The following is a 24921-nucleotide window of genomic DNA, read 5'->3' on the forward strand; positions in this document are numbered from 1 at the left end:
TTTTTGTTTTGGCTTGATTTGGATGTTTTATCCAAGTAATTCCAGCACAGGGTCACAGAAGGATTTACAAATGTAAAGATAGTTAACTTGGTCTATCGTTTTCCACCTCTAGCCCCACTCCCCAGAGGCAACCACATTCAACTACTTTTTTCTGGTGTTTATACATATAACCCCACATACACTTACACAGGACTACTATTTATTAATTTTAAAAATTGTCTACTGACTTCCTATTATGATAAATATGATTTATCTCACACTCTGTGCTTCCCCTCTTCCACTGGCCCTATATATTTCTATCACTATTTTTAGATCATTTAATGGTTACCTCTGTAATTTTAAGTAAAATATTTTTCCTTAGTGTCTCTCAGTCCACAGAAGGGTTATCAGAGGTTAAAAAAACAGATTTGCCTTTTTGAAAAATTACTCTGGATTTTGCAAGGAGAAACGATTGGAGGGGTACAAAACTGGAGTCAAGGAAACTGTTTGGAAGGCAAGAAACTGAAATGGCCTGGACCAGGGGCTGTTTGTGAGGTTGGAAAAGAGGCCAGAATGGAGAACTCTTAAGGAGGTAAGATAGACAAGACTGGTTATATTCATTTAATTATAGTGGCATTCATGATGGCTTGTTCAAGAAAACAAATGATTCCAATAAATATTATGGAGAGTCTACTATTTGCTAGCCAGTGTGTGTGGTACAGAGCATACGTGATGAGCAAACAGACCTGGACTGGCTCGTGGAGAAGAGGATTCAAGGGTGACTCTTAGCTGTTTGGCCTGGTGCCATTCAAAAAGGAAGGGAACCCAGAAAGAGGACTAGGAGTGGGAAGAGATGATCACAGCAGGGGTGGCATTGAGTTGGAGGGGTCTGTGAAGATGTCCAGCAGGCAGCTGGACACAGGTCAGCCTAGAGCTCAGGAGAAATGTTAAGACTACAGATACAAGTGTAAGAATCTAGGCGGTTAACAGGTCAGGAGAGTGGATAAGATCTGTGAAGAGGGAGACTGAGCCAGCAAAGATCAGAGAGGAGCCCTGAGCGACATCTTTTTCAAATGCTAATAAAATGTGCTGGGTTTTCTTCTATTCTCTAATACATACCTATTTGGAAAAATCACCGCCCCCCCCCCAAAAAAAAAAAACCAGTAAAAATGATCCATGTTAACATTTTGGGGGATACCATCCCACCATTTAGGAAGCAGGTGGGATATGGAGAGCTCAAAAAAATCTAACCGGTCTTCTGGCTTCCTCCATTTCCTTTTAAAACATTCTCCACAAAACAGTAAAGTTTCTGTTAAATAGGACTATATCACTTTTCTGCTTAAAACTTCCCTGTCTACCTACTCACTTCGGATGAACATCACCATCATCTAGAAACTTGTTAGAAATGCAGTATTCTTCTCTGCCCAGACTATCGAATGGAAAACTCTAAGAACAGGGTCTAGCAATTTGTGTTTTAAGATGCCCTCCAAGTGATTCTGATGCAAGGTAAAATATAAGAACTACGGTGTTAAGCTAAGTTCTTTGTATGTATTATCTCATTAAACCTTCAGGACAAATCTGTATTATTCTGATCAGTGTAGGGGGAGGGGGTGTTGAGAGAGGAATCGAGCTGGGATGCCTGTTTGAATTCTAGCTCCCAGCTTTGTGACACTGGATCTCATTACTAACAGTACCCATCTCATGGGATTTTTGTGGAATTAAACAAGGTGGTGTACATAAAGTACTTCGAACAGTGACTGGCATAGAGTAAGTATTATATAAGCATACCCCCATTTCACAGATTAGGAAATCCAGGCTGAGACGTGAAGTGACTTGCCCAAGGTCTAGCGTAGTGGTCGAATCAGATTTTTAACTCTCCTTAGCCTCCAAAGGCACACCCTAGACCAGGGTGCAAGCCTTGCCGAAGCAAGGGAAGCGGGTAGCTGTGCCGGGGCCTGTAGGCCCTCTGACCCTGGCATCCCGAGTAGTCTCATCCAAGGCTCTAGGCTCTAGGGTTCGCCATCCATGATGCTGGGGGCCAAGGCTAAGTTGGGGGGAGGGGCTGCTGCTGTGTTCCAGCAGCCATGCCGCCCGCCAGTTGCGAAGCTGCCGCGGAACTGAGTATTCCAAGTGCTCGCCGGCCGCTGACACCCGCCGTCGTCGCCGCCGCCGCCGCCGCCGCCGCCGCCCTAAGCACCGCCCGCCGCCCTCTCACCCCGCGGCGGCGGCGGCGGAAGCGGGGAGGCGGGGCGGACCGGGCCGGGGCGGGGCCGCGAGCGGCATGGAGGAGGCGGAGGCCGCTGCGCGCCGGGCAGAGCAGTGCGGGCCGGAGAGGGGCCCGAGCGGGGCCCGGGCCCCCTGAGCCGTGAGTCCTCCTGGGCGGGAGTCCGGGAGGGGTGGCGCGGCCGGGGCAGGTCTCCCGAGTCCTCAGGCGGCTCCGAGCCCTGGAAGGAGAAGAGCGGGGCCAGATAGGAGAGGGCGAAAGCGCAAGCAAGCGGGTGGAGGATTGGGGGCCAGGGTTGGTGGGGGGTGGTGTTTGTGCCCTTTGCCCACCCCAGGACCGGGAAGTCCTGGGCCTTGGTCTTTCTAGGGGCTGATGAACATTGAGAGCCGATTACTTGGCCTCTGTTCTGGGGGCCCTGGGCAGCTCTGCCAGTTACCCCAGGCACCTCAGCCCCAGGGGAGTTTCCAGGTGACCCGACCCCTCTGAATGGTTCCTTTCAGAGCAGTTGAGCCACTTTTCCCAGGTCACACAACCTGGATGTCTGCAGGAAAGAGTTGTTGGGAGGTCCTCCTGGTCTCCCCAGAAGGCATCAGACTTTGGGAGGTACACCCTAGTCCCTATGACCCTCTGGTCCTCTCAGATTCCTGAAGGCATGGGTTGGCCAGGGCAGTGGTGACTCCCCAATCCGGCATGGACGACTGGAAGGCCAGCTCCCTCATCAAGCCCTTTGGGGCTCGGAAGAAGAGGAGCTGGTATCTTACCTGGAAGTATAAACTGACCAACCAACGGGCTCTGCGGAGATTTTGTCAGGTACAGAGCTGTCCCAGCGCCCCTGGGGGCTCCCTCCCAGCTTTACCCTAGCCTACACTATGGGCACTGGGACCTACCTTGGCTGCTTCCAACCCTGGAAGGAGGCAGCAGGTTCCTAGAAAGGAAACCTCTTTGTGTCATGCCCCTCCGAGGTGGTGGTTTGGGCCCAGAGTTCTGGAATCAGAACCCAAGTACAACCCCCTAGGCTTCTGACAGAAACCTGAAGTCTAATCAGGAAGGCTTTGCTCAGGGGCACCCACCTGTCAGGCCGTTAGAGCTAAGACCCACGTCTTCTGATCCCCAGCTTGGTTCTCTGGGATTGTCTCCATCTGTGGGAACTAATTGTGGAGGGGACCAAGGAAATCAGGGCCTCAAATGGAAGAATACAGGAGCTCTGGGTAGGGAAGGCCTTGATGAAGAGAAGGGTCAGGGCTGGTTCTCTGGAGGAAGTGATCTTGAAATTGGACCCTGGTTGGGGGGGAGTAGAACCGGGTGGACAGAGGAGGAGAGACAGGCCTCAGGTCTCCCTGTGTCCTCATTGCAGCTAGGGGCCTTCCTTTCAGGAAGACCCTCAGTGATCTAGAGGGGCACCCCTCCTTAGTCAGCTTTACCCCTCCCCTCAGACAGGAGCAGTGCTTTTCCTACTGGTCACCGTCATCGTCAACATCAAGTTGATTCTGGATACGCGGCGAGCAATCAGCGAGGCTAATGGAGACCCAGAACCAGAGCAAGACTATGGTGGGTCCAGGCTAAGGATGGGATTGGTGGCGGGGTGAAGGGCGGGGTGGGGGTGGGGTTCCCCTAGGATCTCATAGCTGAAATGGTAGGCAGATGCCAAGGGATGAGACTCTGCTGGAGAGACTATCTCCATAACCTGTCGCACCCCCACAGATGAGGCCCTGGGCCGATTAGAGCCCTCACGGCGCAGAGGCAGTGGTCCCCGACGGGTTCTGGATGTGGAGGTGTACTCAAGCCGCAGCAAAGTGTATGTGGCGGTGGATGGCACTACGGTGAGTGGGCCACTGTCTGGTGTAGCGGCCCTGTATTCTTAGGGTATGGTTCCCTGGCTCCGGGATCCATGGCCTGAGTGGGTACTGCCTCTCTGACACTTTCGAGCTATGTGGCTCTGGAGGCCTTGGTTCCTTCCCTTATGCTGGGACTAGTGATGTTAGCTTGTCAGGATTTGGTGAAAAGTGTGTAAAATGTGTTACATGTAGTGGCATTTTATCAAAAGTGAGCATTAGCAGTAGTAGGCAGACAATTCATTGATTGATTTTTATCATAACTATCTTATGGTCCCTTCTTTGGCTTCGGCCTTGTCTGGGGCATTGGGGACCAAGGGGTTAGTCAGAACTGGCTCCACTTTGAGGGGCTCAGTCTGATGAATTGTGATATCTCCAGAATGAGGAAGAGACATTCAAGGGCTCTAGGAGCTTGAAAGCCGTGGAAAGGAGGGTTGTAGAAAGATCTGGTCTCTTTTTTGATGGGTAAGTTAAGGTGGTTTTCTGGAAGGGGTGGCCTTCAGGCCGGATTGGAAAAGAGCTGTTCACAGAAGCACAGGCAGGAGGGAGGTTTTCCACAGCTGGTTTTTTGAGTTCCTGTAAGACAGGCCTCGAATGCCAGTGTGAAGAGCTGGGCTTGGTCTCTGCTGCCCGGTAGGTGCTGGAGGACGAGGCTCGGGAGCAGGGCCGTGGCATCCACGTCATCGTTCTCAACCAGGCCACGGTGAGGTTCTAGGGGTGGGGGGCCTGGAGGACTGAAGCTGAGCCCTCCTTGCTGGTGACATTAACTCACGAGAGATATGTCCCCCACCAGGGCCACGTGATGGCAAAGCGTGTGTTTGACACATACTCACCTCATGAGGACGAGGCCATGGTTTTGTTCCTCAACATGGTGGCACCTGGCCGAGTGCTCATCTGTACGGTCAAGGTCAGTGACTCTGCCTGGATCCCTTTGTCTGTGCCCCCAGCTCCGACCTTGCTCATGGCCCCGGGTTCTCTACCCCTAAGAAAGCATAGTGGGAGGAGCCTCTGGAGGAAGGTAATGAATGTTCCAGTCTTGGCCTTGTCATTTACATTCAGCAGGTAGTTATTAAGCACCTACTGTGTGCCAGGCACTGTTTTGGGTGGTGGAGATACAACAGGAAGCAGCCTTTATGGAGCTTACATTCTGCAAGGCAAGATCAGCCACAAAAAAGCCCAGTACACCAATAATGTCAGGAAACGACAACTTAATGAAGACAGTAAGGCAAGGAAGACAGTTATGGGTGATTCCTTTTAGAAAGAGGAGGTCTCTGTAAGGAAGTGACATGTAAGCAGAAAGTGGAAGGAAGTAAGGAGAGGGCCCAGCAAATACCTGGAGGAAGAGTGTCTCGGTAAGAACTTGGCGAGGGTGCAGGCCCTGAGGAGGGAAGGTGCTGGCATGCTTCAGGAGCTGCAGGGGTGCCCGTGGAGCTGTAGATTCAGGGAGGGGTGGGGGGTGGTGGGAAAAGAGGGTGGAGAGGTGCAGATTATGTGGGATCCTAGTAAGGATTTACTAGCCTGGTGACCTTGGACAACTCTCAGAATCTCTCTGAGCAGTTTTCTTTCTGTGAAAGGATAGTAACCTCAGAGAGTTGTCATGGCTGTTTAGTGAGCTAATGTAAAATAAAAGGTTTCGCATGGTGCCTGACACAGAGTGAGTGCTCCATGCGGCCAGGTTTCTCAGAAAAGTGCCAGTGAGGCTGACTGCCTTCCCTGGTCTCCCAGGACGAGGGCTCCTTCCACCTCAAGGACACAGCCAAGGCTCTGCTGAGGAGCCTGGGTAGCCAGGCCGGCCCTGCCCTGGGCTGGAGGGACACGTGGGCCTTCGTGGGACGCAAAGGAGGTACGGCCACCATAGGCCATCCACCCTGTAGTATCAGGGGCCCGGAAGGAGCAGAACCCCAAGAGATCAGGTGGGGTTGGGGGCAAAGAGGAGCCAGAAGCGGTGGGCTGGATGAAGGTAGGCAGAGAGCTGGGAAGAAGCTTTAAAACTGGAGCTTAGGCCTCCCATCGCACCTCATTCCTTTCCCCTGCTAGGTCCTGTCCTTGGGGAGAAACATTCTAAGTCACCTGCCCTCTCCTCCTGGGGGGACCCAGTCCTGCTGAAGACAGATGTGCCGCTGAGCTCAGCCGAAGGTGGGGTTAGTGGGGACTGGGCTCCAGGGCAGTGCCTGGGCTGGAGGCGGGCCTTGGGTCCTATTTATGAAGCTTTATTTTCTTGACTGGGTGCCTGGGGCTTTGTAGATCACACTAACCTTGTGCCCCCTCACACATCATCCCGTTGACCCCATCCCTCTGTCAGAGGCAGAGTGCCACTGGGCAGACACGGAGCTGAACCGTCGCCGCCGGCGCTTCTGCAGCAAGGTGGAGGGCTATGGGAGTGTGTGCAGCTGCAAGGACCCCACACCCATCGAGTTCAGCCCTGACCCAGTGAGTGGGGCCTGAGACAAGGAGGCTTAGACCCCTTCTCCGCTTGGCAGGGAGATCGAGGAAAGAGCCAGGCTGGGCTCTGCCGATCCCAGCCCGAGAGAGGGAACCTGGACCTGGGGACTTACCTTGACTCGGAAAGATCGGGGGAGGGGAGGCATGTGAACAAAGGCCTGGAGTTGGATTTGGGTTGAGTGTGTGGAAGGGCCCGGACAGGGAGACAGACCCTCTGCCATTTCCCTCTCTACTCTGGAGTCACCTTCTCTCCAAAGAACCCTTCCCTAGGTGGGAATCCCGGTTTGAAGAAGGAGTGAGGCAAGAGCTAAAAACTGTTTCTCCCTCAGCTCCCGGACAACAAGGTCCTCAACGTGCCTGTGGCTGTCATTGCAGGGAACCGACCCAATTACTTGTATAGGTGAGCCTGGGAGAGGGCCGTTCAGCGCTGAATAGCACGGGGGACCCTCGGGCTCATCGGCCTGCGGGAAGAACTCTTGAGGTGGGAGGAAAGGCAGCAGATTCTAGGCCCATTCACCCATGTGAGTGGACAGGGGGAATGTGAGCCCATCGATTAGCACAGAGGGGCCCTGAACTGAGGGGACAGAAAGGCCTAACACATCCCTGGGCTCCCCAGGATGCTGCGCTCTCTGCTGTCAGCCCAGGGGGTGTCTCCCCAGATGATAACAGTTTTCATCGATGGCTACTATGAGGTGAGTGGGGTTTGGAGGCTATGGGAAGAGCAGAGCCCAGGGCGGTGGGTGCGGGGTAGCAGTGATTACAAGAGAGACAGCCCGGGCAAAGGCTGTGCAATATGGACGGCTTGGCATGGCAGAGCCTGCAAGGTGGATGGGGGGCAGGTGGTTCACATGGTGACCAGTAGCCGTGCCCCCCAGGAGCCAATGGATGTGGTGGCACTGTTTGGTCTGAGGGGTATCCAGCACACGCCCATCAGCATCAAGAACGCCCGTGTGTCTCAGGTACTGCCTAGGCAAGGATGGAAGGGGCAGACGCCTGACCCCACCATCCACCCCAAAGCTCATATGCCGTCTTTCCATTCCCCACCCAGCACTACAAAGCCAGCCTCACTGCCACTTTCAACCTGTTTCCTGTGAGTAGTAAGGACAAAGCCCTTGGGCCTGGGGTGGGAAAACATGGGTATAAAGTCTGGTCTTAATAGACAGCAAGCTCTTGCCCTCTCTGGGCCTCAGCCTCCTGATCTGGAAAATGGGGGTAGTGCTGCCTGAGAAGTGAGATGAGGGTGGAGGAGGCACAGGATGGGAAGGGCCCCCTTGGGGTCATGCGGTCCCCTACCTCTCCCTGCAGGAAGCCAGGTTTGCGGTGGTTCTGGAAGAGGACCTGGACATTGCTGTGGATTTTTTCAGGTGAGGGGAGTGCCACTCCATAAATGCCTCTGTGAGCTGCCTCAGGCCTCTTGGCTTAACTGGCTTTCCAGGAAAGAAGGCAGTAGGGTGTCTGGGAGAGCTCTGTGGGAGAAGTCAGCTCGAAAGTGGGGGAAAAGCCTGAGCACAAAGGTAGGATGGCAGGTATTGGGGTTGGAGTAGAGTGTAGAAAGGATGGGTGAAGACAGTGGGGATGTAGGGGACGGGACACACAGGCATGACTCCTGAGTCCCATCTCTAGCTCTTCCAGCATCACTGTGTGACTGTGTTTGTCCTTGCCCTTCCCTGAACCCTTGGACCCTGCCTCTGTCAGTTTCCTGAGCCAGTCCATCCACCTGCTGGAGGAGGATGACAGCCTGTATTGTATCTCTGCCTGGAACGACCAGGTAAGCCTAGGGGACGGAGTCAGCTGGGGCATTGGTATAAGCACCAAGCTAAGACCTCCCACTGTGGCTCCCCCCGTCTCCAGGGATACGAACATACAGCTGAGGACCCAGCACTGCTGTACCGCGTGGAGACCATGCCTGGGCTGGGCTGGGTGCTCAGGAAGTCCTTGTACAAGGAAGAGCTTGAGCCCAAGTGGCCCACACCAGAAAAGGTGCCCTGGCAGGGTAGGGGGAGTGGGCTGGAGCCTCCCCTGCCAACTCCAGACCTCTTCACCTTCATCCTCTTCCGGGCCTGCAGCTCTGGGACTGGGACATGTGGATGCGGATGCCTGAACAGCGCCGGGGCCGAGAGTGCATCATCCCTGATGTTTCCCGGTCCTACCACTTCGGCATCGTTGGCCTCAACATGAACGGCTACTTCCACGTGAGTGGGAAGCGGGGTGTTGCGGAGGCAGGCACCGTGTGATAGACGGAGCAAGAACGTGGACTCCAGAGCCATCCCAGCTCTGTCACTGACAAACCTTGGGGAAAATCCCGTACCCTCTTTTGCCTCAGTTTCTTGATTTGTAAAATGAGGATAAAAATCCTACCTACCTCGTTAGGTTTTGAGGTGATGAGGTTTAAGTGAGTTAATATATGGAAAAGACTTTGGACTGCAAGCATTATGTAAGGGTTAGCTGGTATTATTTTTATTATTACTATTCTTAGTGCCAGACTGCCGGTGTGGGGAGGGTATTTCTGCCACCAGACACTTACACAGCCCTGCCAGCTCTGCCCTCTCCCATCCTTGCAAATGTGGGGGCTCAAGCCTCCGCCTGAAGTGAACAGGGATGTCCCCAGGCCCTCATGCCTTACCTGGCTGTGTCCAAAGGGCCACTCCCCAGTTACAGCAAGAGTACGCTTTGAGACAGCCCGGCCCAAAGGAACAGTTGGATGGCTTGGAACCTCCGAGAAGCCAGAAGGACCCTGAGAGGCTGGCTTATACAAGACCCCAGTCATCTCCTAGAGAGGGGTAGGCGTTTACCTGAGGTCACTGTCAGTACCTTAGTCACAGCACTTTCCTCCCTCTCAGCACAGCCTGTTCTTTTGCCCACCAGGCCTGGTAGGGCCTGTTCTGGCTTCTGGGGCCCTACAGCAGCAGACCCCAGGACAATTAACTGGGAGCAGGGACTAGCTCAGGGGTCAGTAGCACGAGCTGCTGGTTTGGGCTGAGCTCTCTAGCAATGGTGGAGCCCAAACTAAAGCTAGTAAGAGCCTGTTGAGGATGTGACAAAGAAGAGGATGGGGAAGACAGGAGAGGCTGGGAAGGGGCGGGTTAGAGGGACCTCTGTGGGTCCAGAGCTTCATCTGGGGGCCTTGTGGGTATGTGGTCAGTGGGCAGGTGTGGGCCTGACCGTGGAAGGCCTAATGCTTACCCTCACACCCACTCCAGGAGGCCTACTTCAAGAAGCACAAGTTCAACACGGTTCCAGGTGTCCAGCTCAGGAACGTGGACAGGTGGGGACTGGGGACAGGGCAAAGGGGAAGATGTCTGGGAGCCTTGATGACCAATCCCCAGTATTCCCTTCCAGCCATGGGGCCTGTTTTTTTTTAACCCCCAGCCCTGCTGCCACCCAGTACCCATGAGATCCCTTGCCTTGCCCCTGGAACCTGAAGGGTGACCCCTTCCCCTGACCCATTTTTGCTTCTCCTTCAGTCTGAAGAAGGAAGCTTATGAAGTGGAAATTCACAGGCTGCTCAGGTATGGCCTCTGCCAGTAGGGATATATGGCAGGAGTGAGGAGGCAAATATTGGGTGTCTTGGCCCCATAATTTTGGGGCCCACTGCAAAATGAAAATCAGCACCTTGTTCAAAGATCAAGAATTTCAAGACAGCAATAGCAGAGCATTAAACTAAGCATGGGGTCTTAGGGTACCCTCTTGTGACACAGGCTCTGTCTTGGCCTTTCTCCCCTACCCCCTGCTACAGTGAGGCTGAGGTTCTAGACCACAGCAAGAACCCTTGTGAAGACTCTTTCCTGCCAGATACAGAGGGCCACACCTATGTGGCCTTCATCCGAATGGAGAAAGATGATGACTTCACTACCTGGACCCAGCTTGCCAAGGTGCCCCACCAATACATCCACCCCAGGCTTACTCCTCCCCACCAGAAATAGGGAGCCTTTGTTCTGGGATCATCTTCTACCCTTGAACCTTCTCTTCATACTCTGGGAACCCCTTTTCCAACCCCTTTGTCCAGTTCCATATTCTAGAAGATGCTACATCTTGCAAATTGAGGAGACTGTTGAGGAGGGGTGGGGGGTTGGGCCAAGCGTCCTCAGTGTCCCCTCCCCGCAGCTCTCTGACCACTGTCTCTCCCCCTGCCCCACTTTTACCAGTGCCTCCATATCTGGGACCTGGATGTGCGTGGCAACCACCGGGGCCTGTGGAGATTGTTTCGAAAGAAGAATCACTTCCTGGTCGTGGGCGTCCCCGCCTCCCCCTACTCGTGAGTGACTCTTTTCTGCCCTGGGAAATGGGAGACTAATGGCATTAGAGGACATAGCTAATTACCTCTTCCCAATACATTTTCAAATTATCTTCCCAGGGTGAAGAAGCCACCATCAATCACCCCAATTTTCCTGGAACCACCCCCAAAGGAAGAGGGAGCCCCAGGAGCCGCAGAACAGACATGAGACCTCCTCCAGGACCCTGCAGGGCTGGGTACTGTGTACCCCCAGGCAGGCTAGCCCTTCACCCCATCCTGTAGGATTTTGTAGACACTGGTAGGGGTCTGGGTTGGCTTGTTTTTAACATGAGACTTAATTACTAACTCAAAGGGGAGGCTTCCCCTGCTCCAACGCCCCTGTACCTGAGTTGGAGGTCTATTTATTTACTTCCCTGTTGGGAAGGGCCAGGATAGTACCTGGGAATCACTGGGGTCCCTGGGCAGCTGATCCTGCCCTTTGCACACTCCCTCCTCCCAGGCCTGGTTCAGAATCTAACCTATTTATTGACTGTCCTGAGGGCCTTGGGAACAGGCTGAAGCCCAGAGGGCCTGGAATCCTTTCTCGGCTGGGGTGCTGCCCTGGGGATGGGGCTGGCTCTTACTCAGGAATCTGCTGTGCCCAACCCACGGACAGGCCCGCTGGGGCCCGGCCTGCTGCCACAGACTCACTCAGAGACCCTCAGACACGGAACCAGGCCTCTTTTCAGCCTCCCCTTTGTCCAGATTTCCAAAGCTGGATAAGGTGGTCATTGATTAAAAAAGGAGAAAACTTCCGGGGATGTGTCTTATGGTTATGTGTGAGGTGGTTTGGGGTGGGGGCATTTGTGTGTGTGAGAGAGAGAGAGAGAAAGAGGGATAGGAAAGTGAATGGTCATGATAGTTTTCCTTACTGTCCTCCACAGGGTTTAGCTTCGTTTGGGGCCATTTGGCCACCAGGGGATGCCCAAGTCTCAAACTCCCAAGATTTTTCCCTAAGCTCCACCTTAGGACAACAGAGCCTCACCTTAGCCCCACCCTACTTCGGGCTGAGCTTAGAACAGCCACCCCAAGCCCCTTCCCTACGGAGCTTTTATCTCGCCTAGCTTGTCTGGGCAGGTACCTATCCCCAAAGATGGAGCAGGAGAGCAAAGAGAGATGCTTGGGGGATGAGGGAGGTGATGGGAGCCGGAGAGCAGGAGAATCTGATTCTAGACAGTTAGGAGAAAAACCATCATTTTCATCAGATTCTCACCTAACCAGTGACCCGAAGAGATGAGGAAGATATAACTTAGATAGCTCTGGAAGCACCAGGAAATGAATGCGATTGTCTGGAGGTAGTGGATGAGAAAGCACTAAGGCAGGGGGCAGGACATTTAAGGGATTTGTCCAGGACTTAGGATCAGGAAGCTGAGTGTAGAACACGCTTTCTGAGAAGGGGTCAGCCTGCAGAGTCCTTTCAAGGTGAGCCTCATGAGCTCCTGATGGAGAGCCTTGGCTGGGGAGGCAGGAACTGTCTAGAACCCCCGCCTTTTCACCAGCTCCACCCCTCCCTCCCCCAGTGGTGCCTGGAGCCCAGCTCCCTGATGGCACAGGTGGCACAGGTGGTGTGTTGCTTGGACCATTTGTCGCCACCCTGACGCCTTCAGTGTTTACTGGAGATAGAGCTAGTGCTTCAGGTGCCCCAACAGCAAGGTTGAGGGGAAGTTAGCCCATGACTAGGTAGAGTCCCTGCCCTGCGCAAACAAATCCCTTACAGCCTCTGTGTAGGCAGCTGGTGTGTGAGAGAGGTCAGGTGCTGAAGCAGGGAGAGGGACTAGTGGCGACTTGCTCTCCCTGCCAGCCCCCTACCCCCAGTAGGCTCCTGATCGAGGCCTCAGACTAACTCTCAGGCACTGTGTGTGACCCTGGCCAGGTTGTTGTTCCTTCTTGGGCTCAGCAGGGGATAGTAAATAGTTCGGGGCTGTCCTGGAAAAGCCAGGGAGGAAAAATCAGGGGTCAAAGGGAAGCAAGGAGGAGCACGGTCTGCCAGCCTGGGTCTTGTTGGTCATAGCCTCCCTCGTTCGTGCTGTCAGTCCTGGTTCAGCAGCTAGCAGATCTATGTTTGGGATCTTCTGGCTTTCAAGTGAATCTGACCCCACACCAGCCAGGACCCCACCAGGCCCTGGAGTCAGACAGCCTGGGCCCAAATCAAGGCCCAGCTCTTCTGGGAAGGTTATAGATGTGGAATAAGTCACTTGGGCTTTCTAGGCCCAGTTTCTAGAGCATGGAGTAGTTAAAATTAAATAAGAGATCAGATCTGTAGAGTTCCAGAGGCAAGCCAGAACCAAGAATAAACAAAGTTCTTTCTAAAATCCCCAAGGCAGGGACAGATGTGGGGCTTTGCCCCAGTGAGAAGGGTGGACAGCTTGGATCCTCTGATGTTGGCTTCTGGAGGACTTCCAGAGCCTAAGAAGTGACCCTCTGCCATTGCCTTGGCAGTATTTCTGGTGACTCCGCCCCCACTTGGGCAAAGGCTTGTTATTTTCATAGCTTTCCAGTCCACTGCCCCTACTCAGGAGGGGGGTGGTTTCAGGCCAAAGTCCTCACATGTTATAGGAAGGCAGACTGGCCCAGCCCCCATGTCCTCCCTGAGTGACCTGGTCATCCCTGTTAGGCTCCCTCCCAGGCCTGGAATTCAAGGGAAGGAGAAACAGGCACCTACCTCCACCCTACTTCCCTTCTGAGACTTTTACAAGGGCCTTATGAGTCACCAGCCCCTCAGGAATCTGAGGCAAGGCGTCCTGCCTCTCCAAGGATACACAGAAAGTTCCAAATGGAGACATTTTAATTGGGTGATGAGTTCTGTTGTTCCTTCTACATCTCCGCCCAGTGCCTGCCGGTTTTACATATGCCTGTGCAATGGGGTGTCTTTCTCTCATCCCCCAGGGGCTGCTGGGATCACCAAGAGCACCCCTGGGTGCCACAGGGTGTCAAGGGTTTGAGGGACAGACTGGAAGTATGGGCTTCTGTCCCCACACCCCCGCCCATGGAAGGAAAAGTCAGGCACAGCCTGAAGTGGGCCGTCCCCTGTTTGGCCCCAAGTCCAGAGCAGCAAGGCCAGCCCTCTCTGGCCCAAGTGACACCGTTGGATCCTGTCCCCACCCCAGTCACTGCTGCTTGGCAGTGCCAGGGTGCCCTCCCGGGTTCCTGGGTGGCAGCCGCGGTGGCGGAGGTAGAAGCAGACTATTTCAGGTTGCAGTACAGATACATGGACACGATCATGGCAGCCAGCTGATGGGAAAGGAACGGGCAGAGGTGAGGGATGTGATCAGGGCCCTTATGCTTTTAGTCCCCCGCCTCCAAGACACCCCACCAGAAGTCTCTCTCCTCCAGCAAGGCCTCCAAGATGGGTCAAGCACCCTGGTCCAGTCGGGTTACCCTGCCCCACCCTCCTCACCCCCTTACCTCCAAGCCCCCAATTCCAGCTGCCACACCACCCACAGTGGCAGCGTTGGTCCGGATGTCATACAGAAGCTGGCTGAAACAACCCTTGGGGGAGAGGGGAGAGTCAGCCGCTGCACCCCTCCCTCATTCAGCACTTTGCGGCCATTAAAGCAGCCCCCAACCTTCCATACCACACCTGTACAGTCTTGTCCTTAGCCTTCTCCTCGGTGCAGGGTTCTACAGCGGTGCCATTTCCGTTGTCGGCACAGCAGTACGGGGGAAAGGTATGGTTCTTCATGAAGTAGGGAGAGCCCTCAAAATCTGTGTAGTTGTTGAAGCCACAGCACTTGAGCTGAAGAGGACGAGGGAAGGATGGTCAGCGGGGCCTTGCCTCTTTCTCCCCACCCCAAAATGTCCCCCAGCCCACCTTACCCCTTCCATGGTGGTGTTCCACACTTGGGTGAAGTCCTTCTGGGAACCGTAGTCTTGCTTGATGGCGGGCACTACCAGCAACGTCAGGAAGTGTTCAGCCTGGATGGGGCAGGCCGGTGCTCAGGGCCCTGGGGGCCACAGCCCACTTGCAGGGCTCTTCCCCATCTTTCCCCCTTGCCCCGTCCCCTGCTCCTCACCATGGTGGTGTACACCAGGGCGACCACAGCAGCTGCCACCTCCGCGATGAAGATGAGGAGGAGGATCAGGAAGAACTGAATGGGGACCAGAGGTCTGAGTTTAGAAAGAGGCGGTCCCTTGTGCCTTACCTATTGCAACCCACCACCCAGTATGGCAAGGCAGCGGCTCCCTCTGCCGAGGGCCCTGGAATGCAGAGCATGGCTTGGGGATCTCCAGGGCCTGGATTCAAGGGTGAGGGGACCCTGGATCTTGGTTATGGGCCCGGGGAGCTGGGTTTGACACACCATCATGAGGGCACACTTGTTCTCAGTCTGAGCACCGTAGCAGCCCAGGAAACCGAGAGCGAAGAGCACAGCACCGGCAGCGATGAGGAAGTAGCCCACGTTGACGAACTGCATGGCACTGGACGACAGCGGCCCGAAGATCTTCAGGAAAGACGCCCCGTCAATCGACACCCAGATGCCCACGGCCAACAGGGCAACACCACATAGCTGGGGACAGAGAGGCAGGCCTTAAAGCAGTGTGGGCAAGCAGTTCCTTACCACTCATTTGAGATAGGAAGATGGAAAACGAGAAATTTCTCCCTTTATTGGCTAAGGAGCCTAAAAACTCATCCTGTAGGGAGGAAAAACATTCTGTAGAGCCAGAAGGATGGGAGCTGGGCCACCCAAAGCCAGCACCAGGCTGCACACCAATGTAGATATAAATGGAATCGGGGGTTCTAGAAATATCCACAGAATGGGGGAGGGCAAGGCAAGACTTTCCTTCACTGCTGTCAGGGTACTGCTGCATAGCTAGGAGTGAAAACAAGTGGGTGAGGCCAGCTGGGGGGTGAGGGAGGGGCCCTACCCCATTTCCTTGCTGAGCTGACTGCCTCTGTCCTGGGACAGGTGAAACAGTGGGATGGAAGCCACAACAGGCTCAACAGTCACCATAGTAACAGAGGCGGGGCTGAGGTTTACACCTGCTTCCAACCCTGGAGAGGGACTCGGTGAGAAGGGACACCTACCTTGGGGCTCTCCAGGATCAAACTCCAGGCCTGCCCTTCATCTAACCTAGACCTCTCCTTGCCTCACAGGGAAAACTGAGGCATGAGGGATGGAGTGCCACTGGGGGCTGCTCTCAGAGGCTCTCTGGCTCAACCCCAAACCTCATGGAATCCAGAGGCCCAGATCGGGGGAGGTACTGTCCAGATGCCATAGCTTTTAGAGAAAAGCCTCACTGATCCAGGCACCAGTGGATAAATCAGTCTGATTCCACCTAGCTGTCCAGTCCCCAGGTGTAGAAACTGAGGCTAGAACCAGGAATGAGATGCCAGATTGTGGCTGGATCCCAGGCATGTTTGCCCAAGGATAGGGGGCTGGGCTCCCAGCCTACAGGGTCAAATTTCAAGGAGCCTGAGACTTGCCCTGCCTTGCCCAGCCTGGCAAGGCCTGAACAACAGAGGCCAGAAACCAAACCGGATTTGCCTTTAACCCCCTCGGGCCTCTCCATATTGCTGGGATACCCCTGCCTTCTCCAGATACATGGGCAAAGCCTACTTCCCTGAAGCCAAAAGAGGCCCAAGGCATGCACCATATTGGAGTCTGAGAGGTAACACACCCACAGCCCAATTTCTCCAAATCTCTCTATGGGTCATGTCTCCACCTCCTCACCTTCCATTCACTGTAAGCCCCTCTAATGTAGCTCCAAGATCTGTGGTGCCATCCTGCGCTAAATCGGGTAGACACTTCATGAGCCAGACCCTTCTGACGTCTCTGAGATCGTGGGCTTCTTGTTTTCCTCTTGTTGCTCTTTCTCTAGCTGCTTCCAGGTGACCATTTCTCCACATACTCTTTGTAAGTTGGGTTTTGCAGAGTGCTCTTCCCCGCTCCCATGGTTTCACTGACTGTTTGTGGTCCTGTGACTTCCAAACATCTATGTCCAGCTCCAACCAGAGCTGCAACCGCATTGGGTACGCAGCTGCCTGGAGGACATCCCCTGGGTTGCTCAGACCAGAAACATGGGCTTTATCTTCAAAGCTTCTGTTTCCCTCACCCCTCCTTCCGTCCCTCAGCCGCCATCTGAGGGCTTTGTCCTTCATCCATTTTTCCCCGTCCCCACCGTCATCTCCAGGGTCATGCCTCATTACTCAGTTTCCTCTGTTCCTGGTTTCCTGAACAATACCTGATTTCATTGCCTCTGGGCCTTTTTTGCATGCTTTACAACCCCTTCACCCAGCGCAAATGCCCAGTCGCAGCTGTTTCCTCCAGATAGTCTTCTCAGACCAGGGTTTAAGTTTCTCATGGGGTCTCCTATAGCCCCTGTGCTAAGGCCAGACATTATATGTTGCAACTGTCTACCTGGCCTGCTGGACCTGAGATCCTCAGGGGCAGAGAAAGGGCTCACTCACCTTTCCCCCAGCACTTAGCACAGAGTCTTAGGCCATAACTGTTTGTTGAATGAATAGGTGTTTCTTGATCTCTGCTCTGAGGTCTCCGGGCCTCTCTCCTTTCAACTTCCCATCTGTCCTACAGAGCCACTAAATTTCTTTGTACACCAGGTAAGCATGGGCAAACTCTTCCCCTCCCTGTGCCCCCAATGCCTATGAAACAACGGCAATCATTCCTGTTAGCCTATCCCACCTTGCCCTAATTCAGGTCTGAAGCTTCCTGGAAGGGAGGAGCCTCTCCTAAGCTTTTCTATTCCAACTATGGCAGCCGGGCTGCTCCTAAGACCAGGACTCAGTATTTGGGGAGACTTCTGCACCCTAACTGAAAGGGAAAAGTGTGCAACAGAGTCTGGGCCCAGCAATCTCCCATTGCCCAGCTGCTGTGACCTCCTCCCATAGGGAGGCCCGAACAGCCCACAACTCCCATACTTACAAAGATGAGGAAATTGAAGAGGATCATCATGGTCTTAAGGAAGCTGAAACACTGCATGGTGGCTCCTGGGAGGCAGACAAGTGGTAGTTAGGGATTTCTGCTGCCCACCTCTGCTACTACCTGGGCCGGCCCCTGCACTGGGAACCTGCCATACCAGATTCCAGCATCCAGGACCCCTAAATCACCCCGTTTCCCCTACATCTAGCCTCTGACCCCTCAGGGCTTCTCCAAAGTCCTATCCTGACACCCCTGCCTCTCTGTAGGGCCCAGGTCCTCTCCCAGCACCCGACACTGGGATACTGATCCCCCAGCTCTCTCCACAGGCACCCCAAGCCCAACTCCCATACCATACGTCACTCCACGCCCTTCCCTCGCCCCAATATATCCTGGACCCCTCCATCAATCCAACCCTAGGCTCTCAAGACCCTCCCCCATTGGCCTTCCAGTTTCCCAAACCCCGTTTCCAGGTTGATTTTACTTCATAGGATGATCTCAATCCTGTGCCATCACCTGTTCAGGGCTCTTGGTAGTTCTGAAGGAAGGCTCTGCTGAGGCTCCAGAGGGGACAGCCTACGCAAGGGATTTGCCACTCCAGTGGGCAGGCAGTGAGACGGGGCTGGCTCTCCCGCTCCACCGCTCACCTGCAGGCGGGGCAGCCTTTTTAAAGTCCTGGGCTCACCTTCCCGCCTGCCCAACCCCACAGCCAGCCAACCTCTTCCTTCCCTGCTGCCCCCTGCTGCCTGGAGATCTGTCCCCATAGCCACCAGAGCCGCAGGCCTCCTGGTCGTCGGCCTGGCAACGCCAACCAAAGCAACACCCTTCCAGATCCGAAGGAGGAAGAGAAGTGGGAGGGTAAACAAGTGGCCTTCTGAACTTCGTGCGCCCTCGAACACAGAGCCGCTGGCCTGCGGATCCATTCCTCCATACCCCGTGCGCTCCCGGGCCCACTCATCTGCCCAAGCAGCCGTCTATGGAGGCACCCACAGATCCACACACAAACACCTAGCCGTGCCCATGAGTGCACACGCACGTGTCACACACACTCTGTGCTGTGTGTGCACTGACTCCCAGCAACTGAGAAACCACAAAGCAACCTCGGAGGGACATACCTAAAGTCTGTCTCCCCGTCTCTGCAAGAAAATGACCCAGGTTTAGCAGCTTCTACCCCCTTCTCTGAGGAGCAAATGACTTCTGGTCCTTTTCCCTCTACAGAATCTCAGTTTCCCCATCTTTCTCCTCCCTTCCTCTTTTCTCCTTACCCGTCTCCCTCCCGAGGTTTTGTCCCCCCCCCCCCATCCGGAGTTCTTAGCAATGGGCGTCCAGCAAGCGCCCCTTTCCTTTCTGCCAGCAGGTGGCGCCATGATCCCACAAAAGCATCACCTCCACTTGTAAGACTCCGCAGTCCCAGTGTGAACCCTTCAAGGGCTTCACTTGGACCCCTGCCTGTCTCTTTCCACTGCCGGTCCTCCTTTCCACTCCAGTGCTCCGGATATCGAGGTGCTGGGGAAGTTCTGGCTTTGGAGTCATTCAGACCAGGTACTTCCATGTTACTTCTGCTGCTGCTTAACTGTGCGACCTGGGGCGGGGTTTGGGGGGGCTCGTGGATTTCTTAGTCTTGATTTTAAGCTTAGGCTGGTCTATATAAGAAAATAGTTATAGGGATCTTAAAGATTTTATTTATTTATTTGACAGAGAGAGCTCACAAGTAGGCAGAGAGGCCAGCAGAGAGAGGGGGAAGCAGGCTCCCGGCTGAGCAGAGAGCCTGATCCGGGCCTCAGTTCCAGGACCCTGAGATCACTACCTGAGTGAAAGTTTAACCCACTGAGCCACCCAGGCGCCCTATAGGGATTTTAAATAAGATTTTATTGTAAAGATTTTATTTATTTATTTGACAGAGAGAGATCACACTGAGCCACCCAGGCACCCCTTAAATAAGACCTTAAATAAGATTTTCTCTGGGACAAACAGGAATGACCACAGAGTGGGAAGGTCAGAGTGTGGAGAGTCACAGCCAGAGGGGGTGAGAGATGGAGGAGGTGGACTTTAAAAAAAAAAAAATTTAGGGGCGCCTGGGTGGCTCAGTCATTAAGTGTTTGCCTTGGCTCAGGTCATGATCCTGGGGTCCTCAGATCTAGCCCCGAATTGGGCTCCCTGCTCAGCAAGGAGCCTGCTTCTCCCTCTCCCACTCCCCTCACTTGTGTTACCTCTCTCCCAATGTCTCTATTCTGTCAAATAAATAAATAAAATCTTCAAAAAAATTTTTTTAAATGTAAATATAGTTGACACTAATTTTTTTTTTTAAAGATTTTATTTATTTATTTGACAGAGAGAGATCACAAGTAGGCGGAGAGGCAGGCAGAGAGAGAGGAAGGGAAGCAGACTCCCGGCTGAGCAGAGAGCCGGATGCGGGGCTCGATCCCAGGACCCTGGGATAATGACCTGAGCCGAAGGCAGAGGCTTTAACCCACTGAGCCACCCAGGCGCCCCAATTTTTTTTTTTGAGATTTTATTTATTTATTTGACAGAGACAGTGAGAGAGGGGATACAAGTGGGGCAAAGGGAGAGGGAGAAGCAGGCTTCCCGCTAAGCAAGGAGCCTGATGCAGGGCTCTATCTCAGGACCCTGGGATCATGACCTGAGCCAAAGGCAGACTCCCAATGACTGAGCCACACAGGCACCCCTAATTTTGGTTTTTCTATAATGGGAGGAAACAGCTGAAGAAACTGGAGAGAAGGGGCCAATAACACTAATATCTGTGTAGATCATATTTTAAATGCATTACATATATTGTCTTTTCCCCCCTTGTCACAAAATTCCTATGAGATAGATTCTCTTTTCTCCCTTTTTTAAATATGGGGAAACATAGCCACAGGAAGGTTAAGTACTTCCCATGATCACACAGCTTGTAAGTGGCAGATCCAGGATTCACCCCTAGTCGGTCTGATGCTAGAGTCTCTACCTTAACCACCAAGCGACTGTCTATAGTGATGGGATCTCTAAGTGAGGAGGAGCAGACTTCCAGAAAGAACAGGAGAGGAGGCCTTGGGCTGGGTCTTGAGGAAGAAAATGGCCAAGGCCAAGTGGGTTTATAGGTGCAGTGGCTAGAAGTTGATGGGAGCAAGGACCATTTTCTAAGACTGAGGATAGCAATAGAAGATGGAAGGGGTGTGAGGACTTTTAGGGTGGTGCTGAGGCCCCCAGAGTCTCCTAGCAAGTTTCTACAGGAACAGAGAAGATGGAAGCTTGGAAGGAGGGCTGGAGGTGGAGTAAGAGGGAAGAGAGAGGGGGCGAATGTCCACCACTCCACAACAACTCAGTGCAAGGCCTGGCAGAGCCACTCACATTTCTGTCTGCTATAAGAAAGGGTTGATACAACTTACGTTGCCCTAAGGACCTAGGTGTTCCTCCAGCTGCACTAATTCATGGCTTTCTCTTTCCCCTCAGGAAGAATGGGAGCCAGGTCACCTCCATCTATGACCCCAGCGCCCAGCACATATGAAGTTGTTAGTGAACAATTCCTGAATGATTGAATGAATAAATGAGTGCAGAACAGCAAGAGTTAAATGTCTGGGCTTTGGACTGTAGCCATCAGGGATTAGGAAACCCTGCCTGCCTCTAATTGTGTGACCTCACCTAACTGAGCCTCAGTTTCCTTATATAGCCGATTATTATTCATGGCTTCCATATCTTCCATATCTGTGAATTGACCTACTCACTAGAATTTATTTGTAACCCCATGCCAATCCTCATGTCACTTTTGCGGTCACTCACAAGACATTCGCAGAGCTGCAAAAATGTTGAGCTGCCTCCTTCCCATGTTCTTAGCGGAAGCTGAATAGGAGGGTTCTCTGCCTCCTTGCTTGACCTCTTAGAATGTATACCTGTTCTTGTGGTCCATTCAGTGTCACATTTTCCTCATTTTTGTGCTTGTGGTGGTGATTTTGCTGTTTATTGAATAATGCTGAAGTGCTATCTAGTGTCTCTGAGCACAAGAAGGCTGCAGTGGGCCTTATAGCCGATGTGACCAGAGGCTTGTAGGAGCGTTGGCTCCATTTACTAATGTATTTGTGGTGGGGACTTTATTAGACTGGGACTACTGTGAATGAGAACTGACTGTATACGAAATAGGAATAATGATAGAGTAAGGTTGTTGTGGGATTAATGAGAGAGTGTTTATAAAGTACTGGTTGCTCTTTGGCACCACAGTAAATGGTTAAGAAACATTGTTAATATTGTCAATGTGGGTAAATGAGAAAGCCAGGAAGTAATTTTCCCCTCCTCAGAGTTCCTTTTTCCTAGGGGCCAAGCTGAGGTTTTTCTGGCCCTTGGGCTGGACCCATGGAGAGCACTGTGACCCATGGGGTGGGGCAGGGGACCAAGACCTATAAAAAAAGAGCACCGCCCTTATGTGGACTCTATGTCATAGAGGCTGCAGCTGCCCTGTCCAGGCGCACCCTCGGCACACTACAGAAGCTTCCTGTGCCCATGGGGCCTTCTCAGCCTGTCCGTGCCCCTCGGCCCCGGGGCCTAAGCTCCCCCTACCGTAGGCCAAGGCTAGGCTGGCCTCGGCCTCGATTTCCAAAGATGTTCAAGCGTAGCCGCAGAACGTACCGGCAGAAACCCCAAGGCCCAGCTGCCACCCCTGCAGCCACCAATCCTGCCACTGTGGCCACAGATATCAACGACACTCCTACCGCCACCACCAGTGTGTGGATCCTTCCGCCACAAGGTTAGCCAAGGGCCTCCTGGCAGGGTGGGAGTTCGGAAAACCAGGGATTTCAAACCAAACCAGTTGGGAAAACCAGGGAAAACCATTCGTTTTCCCCCATCTTAGCCCTGCAGAGGCACTCTAGGGGGCATACCCTGTGTGAAATACCACCCTCAAAGTATGGTGGGGTCTCAATGGCAGACGTCCTAAAGGCTGAGAGCCTTAATGGAGGGTGTATTGGCTGAGAGAGGAGGGCCTGGGGAACTGTGACTCTTAAGAACAGTGGAGCTTCCGGGACTGCTGTCTTCCTCACACTCTCCCCTCTCCTTTCTCTCCTCAGTTCTCAGACACCTCTGTCAACCTGGCAGCTTTCTGATCTTCTAGAAATGTCCAGAAACTAGTCCAGAAGCTTGGCTGGCTCCAGACCTGCATCTCCTAGGGGCCATGGGTGGTTAACAGCAGGCAAATACAATCATTTCTGTTGCAGCTGCTTACTCCACTGTAAGGGGTTTCCAGACAACTATGCTGGGTAGGAGGGTGGGTTTGGGGGCTGAATGCTCCCAGGGACAGGCTTCAGTGCAGACAGCTGGGATCACAGTTAGACAACGGAAGGACAGGACAAGGTCAGCAATGCACACCATTTCTCAACGCACACCTCAGCTTTTGGTCAGCCCTATGAGGTAGGGGGCATTTCCCCCCACTGCACAGGGAAAAGGGTTTCCACAGACATCTTGGAAGTTACAGGGAGCCAGGTCCTTGAGGAGGGTGGTAGAGGCATGGATCAGACAGGGACCGGATGAGAGATTTTAGGACTTGAGTCTAACTCCTGGAGTGCTTCAGTGTGAGCTGTATGTGGCTCTGTGGCTGCGGTGGTCAGTGTGTGGATGTAGTCGGGGTGTATGTGAGGCCAGGACAATGGGAGTGTAAATGGACGTGTGGGTGGGTGTGCCTCCGTGCATCCAGGTGTGTTTGTTAGGGTATGTGTGTGCCGGAGGGAGGCATCCCGGAGAGGAATGAAGGTCAGGAATGGGGTGTGGGCAGCCTGAGGCAGGAGGTTGCTTCTGGGGAGGGCAGGCCACCTTCAACCCCTGAGCTATTCCCTGAGGCCAGTGTGTTCCGGGACTTTCAGCTGGGCTGGGCGGTTAGGGGTGGGGCCAGACCAAGCGATTCCAGAAAGGGGGAGGGTGCTGAACTCCGGCCTGGGGATTTTCCATTTGGCTTTCTGAGTGTGTGCCCATGTGTCATCAGGTGTAACTGGATTGCTGTGGGGTGTGTCTCCATGGCGTTGTGTCTTAGTGGCGGGAAACACTGTGAGGGACTCTTCTCAAAGGTGTCACTGTATGCATGGGTGTGTGTCTGGGGCTCCCCTTCCCTGAGGGTTGGGGGTGGGAATGAAGCCTGAAAGCCATGGCCTGGCCCCCTGGGGCTTCAAAAAGCCTGGGAGGAGAAAGTGAATTGTCTCTGTGTCCTTCGATTCCAAGGCTTGCCAGACACCAGGACCCAGAGAGGCGGGACCAGGCAGAGACGTCATTGCCACATTGCACCCAGACTGCGCAGGTTGGGGGATGAGGCTCCTCGGGTGTGGGGGAAGTGGTGTTGAACCTCAGTCAAAGCAGGAAGATGGCTGGGCTGCTGCCCAAGGCCCACCAAGGGGCCCACACGTTTAAAGACACATGTCACAGTCCGTGAACATATGCAGACATGTAAACAGAAGTAGACTCACATACACACAATGCAACAAACACAGGTGCATGCAAGTACAGGCTTATAAACAGAGCTACACACTGCCACTAATGCATGTGGACCTCCCCAGCTGGCAGATGCACCCACACATACACATGTTTATGAAAGAACATACGCTGACATAAACATGCATGCATCTTGAACGAGCACCTAAGCATATAGATGGACACATGCAATCACACTCATGCAACCCAGGCACACACAGACACACGCACACATGCAGACACACTCACCAGACTTCCCTGCCCCTGCAGCCCTGGAACCCAGAAGCTTCCCTCCCCTAGAAGAGTGGGTGTATGTGTGTGTGTGCGCACACACTTGTGTCTGTGTGTATCTGTGTCTCTGAGAATGTGTGTATGTGTGTGTGTGTGTGTGTGTGTGAGTGTGAGAGAGACGGGGTCTGGGGGTGGGGAATGCTGAACTGTGGGAACCTGATGACATCATCTCTTCTGGCTATTTTTAGCTCCCTCTGCAATGACGGGCTCCTCCAGGGCCCCTCCCCTTCCAGGCTCCCAGAGGCAGCCGAAGCCAGAGGGCACCCACCACTCCAGTCTAGGTGACCCCTGCATGACTGGGTACTGTTCACTCGTTCCCACCCCACCAGAGCTTCCTGGGGGTTGAGAACACCAGAGGAAGAGGCTTGGGCCATGTGGCAGCCTGGAGCAGGGGCCTGGGTTAGGTGAGCAGACCTGGCTGGTCTCCAGCACCTAGGGTTCCTCTGCTTCTGCTTTTCAATCTGAAACTCAGTCTCAGTCAGTAGTGCCTGCCCTGTGCCAGGGAGGGTGCCAAGTTCTGGAGATAGAGCAGTGTGCAAGACAGCAGGAGTTCTTCCTGGGGGGTGT

General features: G+C 53.7%; 3 protein-coding genes and 1 long non-coding RNA gene across 6 annotated transcripts; 3 read left to right on the forward strand and 1 right to left on the reverse strand.

The window, feature by feature from the left end:
* Positions 1 to 2234: 2234 nt before the first annotated feature.
* On the forward strand, positions 2235 to 11386 carry POMGNT1 (protein O-linked mannose N-acetylglucosaminyltransferase 1 (beta 1,2-)). Of its 2 annotated transcripts, XM_032361013.1 has the most exons (22): positions 2235 to 2344; positions 2844 to 3013; positions 3637 to 3751; positions 3905 to 4023; positions 4673 to 4738; positions 4829 to 4942; positions 5761 to 5878; positions 6073 to 6171; positions 6338 to 6465; positions 6807 to 6877; positions 7094 to 7169; positions 7353 to 7436; positions 7526 to 7567; positions 7783 to 7841; positions 8173 to 8245; positions 8329 to 8457; positions 8544 to 8669; positions 9678 to 9742; positions 9942 to 9986; positions 10214 to 10349; positions 10623 to 10732; positions 10832 to 11386. In XM_032361013.1, exons 2-22 carry the CDS (start codon positions 2894 to 2896, stop codon positions 10917 to 10919), a joined length of 1983 nt encoding a protein of 660 aa, XP_032216904.1. In that variant the 5' UTR covers positions 2235 to 2344; positions 2844 to 2893; the 3' UTR covers positions 10920 to 11386. The 2 variants fall into 2 exon arrangements, with proteins under 2 accessions (XP_032216904.1, XP_032216905.1); XM_032361014.1 differs by lacking the exons at positions 2235 to 2344; positions 2844 to 3013 and adding an exon at positions 3388 to 3411.
* Positions 11387 to 13517: 2131 nt separating this feature from the next.
* TSPAN1 (tetraspanin 1) lies at positions 13518 to 18296 on the reverse strand. 2 transcript variants are annotated; one of them, XM_032361016.1, is made up of 8 exons: positions 18139 to 18293; positions 17629 to 17693; positions 15049 to 15255; positions 14764 to 14838; positions 14567 to 14665; positions 14331 to 14486; positions 14156 to 14239; positions 13518 to 13981 (listed from the first exon to the last, which is right to left on the reverse strand). In XM_032361016.1, the coding sequence occupies exons 2-8, from the start codon at positions 17683 to 17685 to the stop codon at positions 13934 to 13936; spliced, it is 726 nt and encodes a 241-aa protein (XP_032216907.1). In that variant the 5' UTR covers positions 17686 to 17693; positions 18139 to 18293; the 3' UTR covers positions 13518 to 13933. The 2 variants fall into 2 exon arrangements, with proteins under 2 accessions (XP_032216907.1, XP_032216908.1); XM_032361017.1 differs by lacking the exon at positions 14764 to 14838 and having other exon boundaries at positions 18139 to 18296.
* On the forward strand, positions 15803 to 21867 carry LOC116600744. The gene is made up of 3 exons (XR_004289788.1): positions 15803 to 16357; positions 18977 to 19164; positions 21073 to 21867. It is a non-coding gene; the product is annotated as an uncharacterized LOC116600744 (long non-coding RNA).
* Positions 21868 to 22054: 187 nt separating this feature from the next.
* Positions 22055 to 22832, forward strand: P3R3URF (PIK3R3 upstream reading frame). Its single transcript, XM_032361018.1, has 2 exons — positions 22055 to 22357; positions 22677 to 22832. Exons 1-2 carry the CDS (start codon positions 22114 to 22116, stop codon positions 22718 to 22720), a joined length of 288 nt encoding a protein of 95 aa, XP_032216909.1. The 5' UTR covers positions 22055 to 22113; the 3' UTR covers positions 22721 to 22832.
* The last annotated feature ends 2089 nt before the right edge of the window (positions 22833 to 24921 follow it).

Source organism: Mustela erminea, chromosome 10 (genome assembly GCF_009829155.1).
Source record: "Mustela erminea isolate mMusErm1 chromosome 10, mMusErm1.Pri, whole genome shotgun sequence".
In the NCBI taxonomy this organism is placed as follows: domain Eukaryota; kingdom Metazoa; phylum Chordata; class Mammalia; order Carnivora; family Mustelidae; genus Mustela; species Mustela erminea.